The sequence below is a fragment of the Ambystoma mexicanum genome, chromosome 1p (genome assembly GCF_040938575.1).
Source record: "Ambystoma mexicanum isolate Mex_15411 chromosome 1p, UKY_AmexF1_1, whole genome shotgun sequence".
Classification (NCBI taxonomy): Eukaryota; Metazoa; Chordata; class Amphibia; order Caudata; family Ambystomatidae; genus Ambystoma; species Ambystoma mexicanum.
In genome coordinates this window covers 614352220-614367036 of record NC_090921.1, presented here as the reverse complement: position 1 = coordinate 614367036, position 14817 = coordinate 614352220, and the positions used below count along the sequence as shown (strand labels likewise).

General features: G+C 44.7%; 1 protein-coding gene across 1 annotated transcript in view; it reads right to left on the bottom strand.

Moving 5' to 3' along the window:
- LONP1 (lon peptidase 1, mitochondrial) overlaps nucleotides 1-14817 on the bottom strand; it is a 1004634-nt gene that overhangs the window by 728179 nt on the left and 261638 nt on the right. Inside the window, exon 5 of the mRNA XM_069649597.1 lies at nucleotides 3153-3214. Within this exon, the coding sequence (XP_069505698.1) occupies nucleotides 3153-3214 (62 nt within the window). The remainder of the gene's footprint in view (nucleotides 1-3152; nucleotides 3215-14817) is intronic.

Below are 14817 nucleotides of genomic sequence, written 5' to 3'. Positions count from 1 at the left end.
GATGTTTGCTGGGGCTGTCTACAGCACCAACCCAAGCCCGAACTAGTTCCAATCACCCAATAGGCTACTTCCTGTGATACGGCCACATCCTGCCTCTATATAGAAATAAGTCAATCAAAAGGACAGTGAAGCATGAAGGCAGGACTTCAACAACACGGCCATCCATTTTGAACACTGCAGTGCAAAAATGGCTACATTGCAGTAAAAATAAAAAAGGTGCACAGGAGGGCACACAAAAACGTAAAAGGTAAATGTACAACTGGCACTTACTATGCACAAAAAACAGTCCAAAAAGAATTGCAAAATAAGGTTTCTTACACTACTCTTCTAAAGGTTGGTACGACTCTTAAAATAGACTTAAAAGGGGGACATGGTCCTGCATTAACAACAGCTGACCAGAGACCCCAAACTTAAGTGAGTTAGGCTAGTGAGTGGGGTTAAAACACTCCTCTGAAAATCGGGTCAGGACCAGAAAAAGTAATTAGAAATTCTGGGGGTCTCATTAAAGTAGATCAGAAACCTGGAGAAAGAAAATTATTTCCTAACACGTGCTTCTATCCAACTGTTTACCAGTTGGTTCTAGCCCAGCCCTGATTAGTAACATTACTCACTTCCTTCGCCCGCCTTTCTGGGTTTTCTCTTCAGTGTTTCTGCTTCATCAAGGCTGACTATTTCCTCAGTTAACCTTTGTGGCCCCCTTTGCATGTTGCACCTCATTTGTGCTCCGGTTAATAGGTTTAAAGTAGAGCAACTTCTTTACTCATTCTTGCCAGAGAATGATCCCAGTAGTATATTTACAGGAATCTAAAAGTTGCCAGCTATTTCCCCTTGCTTGTAGCTTGTAAGTTATTGGTTACCCTAACATACAGACTACTTTCCTGAGCTATTTAGGAGTACAAGGTTACTGGTGCCATACAAATATATGCATTTGGCATTCCAGCACAACTGGCAATTTGGAAGGCCCATAAATATATATCATATTCCCATTCAAATTGTGATTTTCTTTCTAAAACTAGATAAAGTAATTTTTTCTCCTGGCTATCTTGCTTCAGTGGTTGAAATAATCATTATAACACTGTAGTTAATGCGATACAGGATTCGATTTTATTAGCGATAGTGTTGAGTTGTTTTTTCATATTACATTGATAAGCGTCAAGTACACTTAAAGGCAATTGTGCGCCTTGTTTGTCAGCCGACACGCATTTCGACCCGTGGGTCTTTATCAAGGCTATTGTCAAAGGTCTTGAGCCCCCTGTGGGGTCCTGGTTCTGATGTGGGCGCTGTCCTGTTGACAGACGTGGCTCCTGTTGGGCCCTTGTCTGCAGCTCTAATCTTAGGTCCGTGCGGCTGACAAACAAGGCGCACAATTGCCTTTAAGTGTAGTTGACTCAACAAATTGGGCTACTGGCTAAACCCCAACAGCTTCTGTGATCTTGCAACGCCAAAATAACTCACTAGTCTCGGACAACAGAGGAGCTGTTTCCACACCTAGAGCCAGCCCCGATTTTATCTTTTTAAAACTATACAACAAAATTAACAAATCCCCTAGCGTGCATTTTACAAGACCACACAGCGAGGTTTTGATTCTAGTCATAATGCTGAACAGACAGCCGTTTATTCACATTGTTTTTATTGTGTATTATTTTAAAAGCCGACTTAAAATCTATACTCTAGCAATATAAATTACTACATTTTGGATTCTCCTGTAATGTACTCAAAAACAACATTACTTAATTTTAATTTAATGTGGAAGTTATATTTAATTATAGATTTTTGTTGTACAGAAGTGATTCCTGCCAACTGGATGATGTCCTCTACCAAAGAGTCATATTCAGGTTCTGCTTATCAACTCTATTTTGATCCCTTTTTACATGGTTAAAAAGGTTATTTCTGTATATCACTCACACTGTCCAAAAGCCAGTTTGTGCTTGCACAATGAAGCCACTATTTGCCAGAATTCTACACTAAACAATTATTTGTGTAGTAATGCAGGTTTCTGCCAGAGCTCTGATGCCTCCCACATAATTCTATACCTCATTTTGTATTTCTTTACTCCACCGGTCACTGCCTGCAACCCAGAACAAAATATATCCTGCTCTGCAGTTATAGCTGTTACAGTCCTAAACTCTTTAGCCAAAGTCATATATATTGGTCAAGTCCCCTGCATAAACTGGTCATTTCTGGGATAATACCACCGGCTATACAAGAAGGGCATAACTTTGCAGACTAGGTTTCCCTGTAGTCTTGACCCAATGGTCTTGTGTTATCTCAATCAGGCTCTAGACAACACCATTGTCAATATAAATCCACCTCCCTGCCCCCATAGTACTGTCCTGTTCCTCAGAATGAATGATGCTCACACCTAAGATACAGAAAACACTCTGAGGCACTTCAATGTTGGCCTCATATTTTCAGAATTCTTTTTTAAAAATGTATTTATTGTGTATTAGCCAATTATCTGACTTTTGAAACATAAAATAATCATATTTCATATGTAGATACCTTAAAATATTCATGGGTTGTACAAATTACTACCTCCTCCCTTTCATCCCCCAGGGTTTCTATCTCCTTGCTCGGAAATAAAGACCTTGCAGGTTCACCCACCCATCAGGTTTTAAAAAGCTGCCAATGACTATGGGCCTATTGTGTAGTGTCTGCAATAGCTCTACCTCCTTTTTAAAAAACACACACACGCTGCAATACCTTCCAAAAAGACAAAACTGATTCTATGCTACTACCAACAAGGTCTAGGGCTTATGGTATATGGTATATTCTGGAACCATTTGACAGACTATGATAATGCCGTTTCCCTTTATTCTCGTTCCCACTTCTTCCGCTCCTTCCTGGGAAAACGTCTGTTAAGGTCCAGCATGAACATTACATGAACATTCTTCTGAAAAAGGTAGACACTTGCAATTTTTTAAAACAAGAACACACAATTGTTCACCAACCATTTCCTTTGATGGCCTCATAATTGTTCCTGATATTACATTTGAAGCAATTTCTTCAGTTTTCTTTGTCACAAAAGCCGATTTGGTAATCATTAGGGTACACTGAGCATTGGCTGTTTTGGGAGGTTTAGAAAAGGTACAACTAGGACGCTCACGTTGGCATGATTTTAAACATTACAATTGCTTCTTGTGGTCACTTACCGATAAAGTGGGTTCAAGGCAATAATGTCCCTTATAGTTTTGACAATCTCAGCAGTTAATGCCTGTCGAATAGGAAAAAAAAACATTAGCAAAAACAGAATATCTTAATGTGCAATTATTCTTATATTTTTTCCAGATGAAATTCGAGTAAATTAAATACAATGTATTTCTTGGTTTGAGAGGTTGGGAGGAACACATGACCTGCCATTGTTTATATTTCATTTGAAGCCTACAAAAGGCACATTTGAAAATGACACTAAATAATACTCACCTTTACTAACTGCAATACATTCAGCCCATGAGTGGCACCTTAACAATGCCAAACATCAGGCGAACAGAGAATGTACGACTGCCTGGATGAAACATGCTCTTGACTTTACATCTTGAAGACTTGTGTGGTATTGCTAGCCCATGATCCTAGAAGCCACAGGCAATTCCTTTGCTCTTCTTGACACAACACCAACAACCTTGGAGAATGTTGATAAAGGGCACAATCCAAAATGAATAAAAAGTTTGTACTTGATGTGGCCCTACTTACAGCTTTTTCCTGGGCATCAACATTTACTTTCCGATTGTCTGCACGAAACAAAATCTAATATCAAAAGGACTCATAATGTCAAATCCACGGAGGACTACCCATAACATGGCATATGCAGAGCAGACAAGCAGGAAAGTATTAGTAAAGGATAAGGAATCCTCTCACACACAAACTCTACAGCTAGACTTGCAACAAGCCAACAAGAAAGACTCAATGGGCCAACGTCACAACTTAACCATTTGCTCAAAAGGCATAATCATAAAACGCAGAATTCTTTATTAATTTGGAATAACAAGGAACTCCATGACATAAGGAACGAAGGACGGTACCTTAAAGGAATGGAATATGGCTCACAGCAGTCCCTGAAACCGTGAGCCACACAAACCCCAGTAGAACCAACAATCAGTACTCTTCAAGGGACTGAAATTCTGCCCCAGCCAGGGACCAGACGATGCCTTAAAGAACATCTACATGGGCATAACCATGAACAAAGGGCCGCCCCAGATTATGGGACTGAAAATGCTTGAACTACACCCCCCCCCTATGGGCGTAGCATAAAACGTGAAACCCACATAGACTGCCTTAGAAAACCTATTGGATCTGATATACCCTGCAAATAGACAACTAAAATGAACTTTGCTTCCCAAGAGAGAAGGGCAAGAAAGCTTCAGCAAAGGAAGCTGTAACAAAACTATCAGACGAGGGAGGCACAGTTGTGGCCAGATGCAAAGAAATACAAAAGGCATGGAGACCATTTCTTGACACAGATTATTACCAGGAACCGAGTTAAGAGCCCACAATCAAGCACAAGCAGCTCTGAACAAAATCATTAAGTCCATGCCAAGCAGCATTGAGGAACACCTCACTTATCCGATATTAGAAAATCCAACTCCTGGGATATTCTATATGCTCCCAAGGATTCAGTAAATGGACAATCCTTGCTGCCCAATCATCTCTGGGCTAAATATATTAACCAAAGTTATTTCTGGATATCTTGAGTCCAATCTAAAAATTCTTGTTACAGATTCAAAGCTTTGTATAGGAAACTAACTGATATACCCAGCATTTCCTGGGCTTTCATTCACTCATAGGGACAATTTGGTGCAGATTGGTGAAACGGTGTGGAATTTTATAAGGAACAATGCTTCGCCAAGCCACAAACCCACAAACAAATTTTGACTTTTGCTGAAATCTAGGGAAGGGGGTTAAGTGTCCAACTGTCATGTAGCCAGTAATGTCTGGAGGGTCCTAACAGGTGACACTGCACAATTTGGTGTAGATTGGTGAAATGGTGTGGAATTTTATAGGGAACATACGCGAAGCCCCAAACCCACAAATGAAATATATATATATATGATACATTACTTTTTTGCAGGAAATTTTGTTTTGTAGGGTGGCCATCTTGTTAGCTAAGGCATTTTGGATTTCTGAGCACCAATTTTTATCTTAAGTACAGGTATCTGGTGGTGCTATGGAGTTTCTACTTCTTTAAGGATAGAGAATAGTTCCTTCGTGTTTGATTTAGCTTGTGATATACGGGAGTAGAAGGACGTTCGTTTTGCTAGGAAAATTTCTTTTTTGTACAGGGCAGCTAGTTTAGTAAATTTGAATTTATTAGCTGCTGAAGGGAATTTTTTCCATGTAGCCTCACAGTTTCTTTTTTGCTGTCTTAAGTTTTTGAGGAAAGGTGTATACCATTTGTTCAGGTGTGTTTCGGGCTTACTAGGTCTGAGCTTGAGGGGAGCAATTATTAGTTTTGAAGGCATTAGATTTGAAGGCATGTTATTAGTTTCTGGGATTGCTTTTCCGAGAACTGAAATGATTTTCATACAGAGACGCCATTTGTGTGCTCATGGCGGCCTGTCTTCGATTAAGTCTTCCATTGATGGAAAAATTGTTGTGTGCAGGTAGGAACTTCATGAGATCTTTGATGGCCCGGATTACAGTGTATGTCTTGCTGGTCTTGTTTTGCAGGATCTCTTGCATGGAGCTATTGCATATTCATGTGGAATGTTGAACTAAAGTGAGATGACATCCACTGTGGATATATATATATTTCTGAGGCTTGTGGAATCTACGTGGATCACATGCTGTGCATAGGCCGACATCTAGTGGAAGCTGCGGAGTATTAGTTTGTTTTTCGAAACTCGAAAATTGGGCATCGGCACAGGGCGTGCCAGTAATACTATCCCTAGTGTGACGTCCACTGTACCCATGATCCCTCACGCGTCTAGGACCCTCAGATTGTATTTTTCCTGACATGAGGTAGCGTGAGTAGAGATGATCCAAGCAGATAGAAGATAGATAAGATAAGACTACAAGCATCCATGCGCCTTCTCTCAGAGGGGAGGAAGGGTGGGTCGCATGTGAATCTAAGCAGATACAAGCATCAGAAATACGATTACGGTGAGTAATGTATCCCTTCTGAGGCTTGTGGAATCTGCTTAGATCACATGCTGTGCATAGATTAGCGAGCAGTGTTAGAAGAAGGTGGGATTTGAGAAGGGTCATGAGCAAATAAATTTCTTAGAACCGCTTGTCCCACTTGAGTATCTGTCTTGGAATGGGTGTCTGAGTAGTGTGTGAATGGAGCTCCAAGTAGCTGCTTTGCAAATGGTGTCAAGGGGAACATTTGCAATGAAAGCCAGAGTGGCCCCAATGCCTCTTGTCGAGTGGGCTGTGGGCGTAAAAGGCAAAGTTTTGTCAGAAAGAGAGTAACACAACTGGATACAGTTGACAATCCACTTGGAGATGGCACCCTATTGCACTTCACAAGCTATCACCCGATGGGCCTCAAGTACAATCTACCGTATGGACAGTTTTTGCACATTCGTAGAAACTGTTCCGACTTGCAGAAGTTCCATCTCCATGCGGCAGGATTGACCCAACGACTTGCTGAAAGAGGCTACCCAAGAAAAGCTGTTAGTCAGGCCAAGAAAAGAGCACGATACACTCTGAGAGAGCTGTCTGGGTAACAAACCAAAGAAAGATTTGGGAAGACTCGTGTGCGTTACCACTTTTGGGCCCCTGAGTGTCCTAATCCAGAAAACCATCAAGAAGAACTGGCACTTGGTAACCTATCCCAGAACTTTGCAAAATGTGCCTTGTTTCGCTTTAAAAAAAACAGGAACATAAATGCGGGCATTGCGTGGCCTGCCCACTGACTTTGCAAAAGTAATCCTTTGAACATGACAAAGTACAATGGACAATGAATGATTTCACCAACTTTAATACCAAGGGTGTCATATACATAATACAATGCCCATGCAAGCTCCTGTATGTAGGCAAGACCATACGTGCAATTAAAATGCGGATCTCGGAGCACCGTTCCTGCATCAGAAATAAGGTAGCAGACAAGCCCTTAGTAGATCATTTCACTGCTAAGAACCACAGGGACACGGATTTAAGGTGGTTTGTCCTCCAAAAAGTCAAACCAGCCAAGAGGATAAATAAAACACTCACCCAGTTAGAAAAGCGGTGGGTACACAGACTGAACACCGTACATGCTGGTTTAAATGTTTCAGTAGAATGGAAATCCTTTCTGTAACCACTGATTCATGTGTTGTTGGGTTTTCTTTCCCCAGTGCAATGTTGTTTCTACTTGTTTTAGACCATTAATTCGCCCTGCTCCATCTGTGTGAGTAACTGTCTGAATTGGCCTAACACATGGTTTTCTCTCACTATATGATATATGCACTGCACCAACAAGTATAGCCTGGTGTTTGTTGTGTGTTTTTTGAGGACCATATGAAGCATGCATTCATTTTTCTATGCATTTGTAAGCACTTCTTATTTCAGCATACTATGTATACTATGTGTTCATGACATGCACCACTGCCGCAATGCATTGACTCCCTTCCACCCGATATTGAATTTATTTGTGGTCGATGGTTGCCATGGCAACGTTTAGATTGAAAATAGCCCCTAAATTGCTTTTTCATAATCACTTGAACATTAGTCACACTCATATTTGTTTTAGTGCAATCATACTAATCTGGATCAAGTGCTGTACACCAATTCCTGGGGGCACTCGATCCTAGCCTGACTCTTAGATGGCTGCCATATAAAACCGCCTCTCAGTCCTGGCAACAGCGTTACTAACACTTTGCTGTTGGCTCTCCCCAGTGACTCAGCAGCTTGAGGAGACGCTGCCCGCTGTCTTTTCCTGCAGACTACCAGTTCTGCCTGATACACGATCCAAGGTAATTCCCCTTCTACGGTCCCCAGCTTAGACTAAAACGAGGATCCTGTAGTTCTGGACTCTCATTGTTACTTTATATTTATCTTTTAGCCGTGTACCCAATGGCGGATTGTTTTTTGAGAGAGCACTCCTTGACCACCTTACCTGGATTTTGCCGGTGAGAGGCAAGACTCATTTACATTCAACAAAGCATGTACTTTTATAACTATTATGTACATGACACTGGAGGGTTTTTCAACTCCCCACCAATACTACCTGTTCTGTTTTGTATAACAGGATTACCTAGAGACCAGTCAACGCGGCTAGCGAATCTCTTATACAGTGCCTATGAATTTACCCCATAGGAAAGCTGTGTGTTTTCTAATCACATTGATTACACAATACCTCCAATTTATTCTTTTTAAATTATTTTGCTCATACACCCGTCTGATTGTGGTCTCCCTCCCCTGCAGCACAGACGTCATTTCACACAGAACCCGTCCTGATGATGGCCATATGAATGATGAGGCTCATCTAGCTCAACTCCAAATGGCCGAAACACCTGGTGTAGACGCACTATTTCCCTTAAACTACAGCACATATATTGCTGTCCACACATGCAAATTTCTCTTTTGTGTCCTTGCAAATGTTTTACGATGTTTGAAGAACCTTGTTTTGTAACTTCACACCATTGAATTGTGCATTTTTGACAAACCCCCACACAGATTGGGTTTGTTATACACACACTGTCTTTATTTTTGCCTGAAAAACGCCTTGATACAGTGTGTTGAAAACATATTCTTGTTTGTTCTGTTGTGGTCCAAGAAACCATTTTGATGTCTGATTCTCCCTGGAATTGTCCTTTTATGTATACCACTCACACAGTTCCAATATATAAAATAATTATGTCTGAGAGATTGTTTTCTCTACGATATAACCTCTATGAGTATTGTCTCATTGAAGAAACAGCCGAGTTTACACAAAAAATGGTGGGATTTCGCGTGTATGAGCAATAGTGTTCTTGAACCTATTCACTTGTGTGCTTTGTTCGCCATGCTGCTAGGTTCATGGAGTTGGGTTGAGGATGCACCTTCTTACCTTGGTGCTGGGACAAAAGGTTGTACCAGCCCAGGAGTTTGATGGGATCGCACACCGAGAGTCTGCGTAGATGTGGAAACCACGGTTGTCTTGCCCACATGGGAGCAACTAGGACGAGCGTCATCGACTCTGTTCATCTTGTCACCACCTTCCTGATGAGAGGAGTTGGTGGAAAAGCGTACGCAAACATCCCTGACCAGTTCATCCACAGGGCGTTCCCCAGGGAGTCTGGTTGGGGAAACCTGGATGCGAATCCTGGGCACTGTCTGTTTTCGCTTGTGGCGAATAGGTCTATAGTGGGGAAACCGCACTGAGAGAAGAGATCTTCTACGATATCTCTGTGTAGACACCATTTGTGTTCCTCTGGAAGGGGATCTCTGCTCAAAGCGTCCGCTAGAGCATTGAGATCCCCTGGAACATGTTGAGATGACAGAAAGATGTTCCATCTGAGTGCCCATATCCACATTTTCTGGGCAAGTCTGGACAGATTTGGCGAACAAGTACCTCCTTGCTTGGTCAGGTAGAACATGGCTGTAGTGCTGTCCGTCCGGATCTGCACCGACAGGTTCAGTAGGTGGGGCTCGAACGCTTGAAGTGCTCTGAAAACTGCCAGAAGCTCTAGCAGGTTGATGCGATTCTTGGCCACTGTGTGAGACCAGAGACCCTGAGCTGTGTGGTGGAGATGGTGAGCTCCCCATCCTGTCAGGCATGCGTCCGTCGTGACTACCGCCTGTATCTCAGGATCGTAAAAGGGTTTCCCCTTGGATAGATTGTCTCTTGTCCACCAGTGGAGGCTTTGTACAAGTGTTGGCGAAACGACCACTAGATCGTCCCACTGACCACTTGCCTGAGACCACAGTTTCGCCAACCATTATAGCATGGGACGCATGCGCAGGCGCGCGTGGGGGACCAAGTAAATACATGACGCCATCATGCCCTGCAAACGCATTGCTTTGCGTACTGTTATCTGGCGACCGGTTTGATATTGCGGAATTTGCAGTAGTATATTCCGAATTCTTTCCTCTGAAGGAAAAGCCAACCCCTCTTGAGTATTTAGAACAGCTCCTAGGAACTGCTTGGAGGTGCTGGGCACCAGACTTGATTTCTTCTCGTTTATGGAGAAGCCAAATTCGAAGAGGAGGTCGATAGTTCTTTGAATGTTTGTCCTGCAAATTACTGGGGTCTCCCCGTGATGAGCCAGTCGTCCAGATAAGGGTACACTGGGACTGCCTCCCTGCGTAGGTGTGCCGCCGCCACCGCCAGTACCTTGGTGAATACCCTTGGAGCCGAGGCTATCCCGAAGGGCAGTACCTTGAACTCCGGGTAGACTGATGGTTAGTGTTCCATGTAGTACCCTGGCCTTGGGAATAGTTTGAGCCTCTTTGGGAGTTTTGTCCGCGAGGCCGACGAAAATTGCCATTCCCTCTCTAGTTAGGAGGTTTGCTGGTTAGTTGCCCTAGGGACTTGAGTGTCTCATACTCGTACTTGGCATTCTTTAGCGCGTCCTCGACCGCCTTTCTAAACAATAGATCCGGCTCCACCGGCTTATCTATCAATGATGCTTGGGTCTCGGCCTTGAAACCAGACTGCCGTAGCCAAGCATGCCTCTTGATGACCGTGCTTTCAGCAATTAATCTGCCGGCGTTATCCGCGGCATCAAAGGTTGATTTTAAAATGCAACCTGACACGGCTCTCCCCTCTGCCAAAACCCGTGCCAATTGGCTTTTTAAGGGTTCTGGGGCGGAGTCTATGAGAGCCGCGACTTCTTCCCATTGATGGCAGTTGTAACTAGCCAGCAGGGTGGTGGAGTTTGCAATCCTTGCCTGGTAGGCAGAAGTGGAGGCTACTTTCCTGCCCAAGCCATAAATCTTCTTGCTCTCTTTGTCAGGGGGAGCTTCGGACAACAAGGGTGTTTCCCGCCCTCTTTCGGGTGTTTGTAACAACCAGGGAGTCCGGTTTGAGATGTCCCCTTATGTATAGTGGGTCAGATTGGGCTGCCCTGAAAAGCTTTTCAATTCTGGGGTTTACTGCCCTAGTGAGATTGGGGTTAACAAGGGAAGGGTCTATCCTCCTTTGTATTGACTTAAGGATAGGGATGGCCTGAGCAACAGGTCTCCTTTCTCCCACCAGTTCCTCTGCAAAGTCCCTCTCTTCCTGAGCACCCTGGGTGTCAATGTGGAAGTGCTGTGCCGCTCTGGACAGGACCTCATTCAGGAGAGGTTGGTTGTCGACCGGGGAGTCTTTCTCTACTGGGTAATCTACCCTGTATGTATCTGGGTCGTCCTCTTCCTCCTCCTCCTCTTGGTCCTCATCCCCATAATAGCCTGTCCCAGTTTGTTCTTCGAACATGCCCACGTTTGGATCCTCAACAAAGGATGATCTTCCTGGTATTGAGAATAGGGCTGTATATACAAGGGGTTTGAAGATAGAGTTGGTGCTTCACCCCGGGACTTCCTACTTGGGGGTATTGGATCCTTCGAGTCTGAGGGAGTTGACCCTTCTGGTGTATAAGTGTCATGATGCCTACCCCCTGAGCACCAGGACAGGCCCAGCACCCCCGGGAGCAGGCATCATGCCCTTGGGTAAAAGCCCAGCGGCCCCTAATAGGGGCTCTTTGGGCTTTGTCCTGGCGCCTTTGGTGCCAGGCTCATGTTGGACATCAGTCCTGGCGCCATAGGCGCCAGGCTCATAAAAGAGGGTGTTTGGTGCACTTACCTTACGCAGACCATGCTGCATGAAGCCTCAAGCCAAATGAGGTTTAGGAGGGACTATTTTATCAAAGGAACTATTTTACTTGGGTGGGGACCGTGGAAGAATACTTACCTGGAACTTCTTCCAAGGCTATTTAAACCACGCCCGGACTGCCACACGTGCTTCGCGTTGCTCTGCATCTAGCAGCTGAACGCTCACCATGCCTGCTCCTACATCTTGCCTCCGGCCACGCCCGCCTCGATCTTGGGATACCTGAAAGGAAGGAAGGGAAGAGAAAAGGTGAAAACCAAGAACTTAATCTAACTTCCTACCTGTGTCCGGAACCATCACGCCAGCGATCCTGAAGATAGACATTCTTTAAAAGCATTGCGCTACTTGTTGCAGCGCCGCGCATCACTCACCTGCCTCATGGGCTCTTCACCATCCACCGCGACCTTCTGGGCATTCCGCCACATCTCTGCACCTGCAGGGGAGAAGAAGAGACAAAAGGTGAGCAGGAGGAACAAATGAGGAAAGCCTGATTTTCCGTCACAAGACTTACCTGACCATATTTGACGGAACCACTCCTCATTTCGGGTCGGCGCCACTTCTTGGCCTGGTACCGCACCCCGGCCCCTAAGGGGAAAAAAGAAAGACATTACTAGAGGGATTCTAAGACATTTAAAGGGATCATTTTATCACAAACTCACCTGAGTTTATCTCCGGCAATATCCCTCGAAGCATCAGTTCCACTCTGCACCTGAAAATAAGGATAGATCGCAGGTTAAGAAAAGCAAACAAAGAGAAGACTCTACTCTGGAACTTTTTAAACTGCATACTTACAACATTTCGCCTTCCAAAACCAGTGAAGTAACTGATCAAATACGCGCCCCTGCACCAGAAGCAGGATGGAGAACTCATCCATTCAAACATTAAGGTGAGCCTTGATTGGGGATTTCGGAGGTGGTCAGAGAAGAGCAAAGGGGAGGTGGGAAGCAATCACAATACTCTGCAGACAGTTAATCCCCTTTCTCCACCTACAGAAAGATTTTTCTACGGGCCAGACAAGCCAGATTTGGGGGTCCAGTTCAGTCGGTGTTTCGAATCCTGCGCATCATGCTTGAAGAGGTCACAGCAATCCAGACCAGATCAGCGCCTCCGTGGGAGCCAGGTGAGCGTTACAGAACGCGAAGCCTTCCTACAAATTCCCACCCAGGCGCTATGGAAACTTCTGAGACTGATATGTTGGCTCAATTACTGGGGGGATTACGGGCCGAAGTACATGCCGCTCGTCAAGAGACTAATGCCCTCAGGAGGGAAATAATCGTATCTAAGGAACGAACTGATGACCTGGCTAGGCAGGTATTGCAAGGTCAAGCTGGGCAAACCCCTCTACCTGGTTCTGAGGGTAATTCTGTTCCTGTGGCTTCAAGTAACCCTGTGCAAATCAATCTACCTGGAAATATGCCGCTGGCCCCACCTGAACGCTTTGCTGGGGACCCCAAACGGTTCACCGTATTCATGAATCAATGTCGTTTGCACTTCCTATGCAGACCTGGGGCCTTCCCTAATGACCAGACCAAAGTAGCTTTTGTGTTGTCATACCTTAGCGGCTGTGCTGCCGATTGGTCAGTACCACTGGTTACTCAAGATGACCCAATCCTCCGGGATTTCCAAGGATTTCAAGCAAGCATGGAGAGATTATTTGCTCGACTTTCTCAGGGACAAGCTCTGGATGATGAACTTCTATCCCTGCGACAGGGCAACCAAGACCTCCTCTCCTACATAGCAACCTTTAACAGACTAATCGTGGAAACTGGGTGGCTAGAGGATAAAAGAATCACATTATTCTATCGGGGTCTATGCAGAGAACTTAAAGATGTCTTGGCCCAAGTTGTAAATCCGCCCCAAGAATGCACAGAATATATAGACTTAGTGGTCCAATTGGATCACAGGCTCCAAAACCGAAAAGCGGATCGGTCCAAGTTTGAAACCCGGGTGTTGGTCAAGACCCACGTCACTCCCAAGGGTGCCGATGTCTCTGAGCCTATGCAAATTGGAGGGGTTAAAGGACCCCTCCAATTTGATGACAGCAAAGATGTCATCACCACAGTTGATGGAACTGAATTTGCCTCAGGACCGATAACACATTCCACTACTGAGGTGACTCTTATTGGTCCGGACGGCCATCGGGAGGCAGTTGTGTTTGACGTAATCAAGTCCCCACTGTTTCAGGTTATTCTTAGAATTCCTTAGTTAGAGACACATAATCCTCGAATTGATTGGCGAGCAAACAGAATAACCTTCCCGGATTGTGCACAAACCTGCTACCCAGAAAATCTGAAGATTAGTCTAGCATCTGCAACCTCCGTCTCCATGCAACTACCTCCGGAATACCAAGACTTTCAGGACGTCTTCCAAAAGGAACAGGCCAACACGTTACCCCCCCACAGATCGTACGATTGCCAAATCGATCTGGTGCCCGGTGCACAACCCCCTTGTAGCAGGATTTATGCCCTTACTGAACCTGAGACCCGGCATTTGAGACAATATTTAGATCAATACCTAGCCAATGGTTTCATTCGCGCGTCAAAGTCCCCGGCATCCTCGGCTTTGTTCTTCGTGCCCAAAAAAGAAGGCGACCTTAGAACTTGTATCGACTACCGCGCATTGAACCAGATAACGGTTAAAAACCATTACCCTCTGCCTTTGATCCCTGAACTCCTTGACCAGGTGAAAGACGCTTGCGTATACACCAAGTTAGATCTCCGGGGGGCTTATCATCTGGTGCGAGTAAAAGGCGACGACGAATGGAAAACGGCCTTCCGTACAAAATATGCTTTATTCGAATACTAGGTGATGCCTTTTGGGTTGTGCAACGCGCCTGCTGCCTTCCAATTCTTCATGAACGATGTCCTTCGGGAACTTATCGATGTTTGTGTTGTTGTATATATCGATGACATTCTTGTGTACTCCTCTTCGGAATCTGATCACAGAAAGCATGTCCGGGCCGTCTTTGAGAAATTGCGCCAGCACAAACTGTTTGCTAAGCTGGAAAAATGTGTTTTCCATACCACCGAGGTGGAGTTTCTTGGATTCATCCCGACACGTAATGGGGTCCGAATGGACTCACGGAAAGTGGAGGCCATCCTCAAACG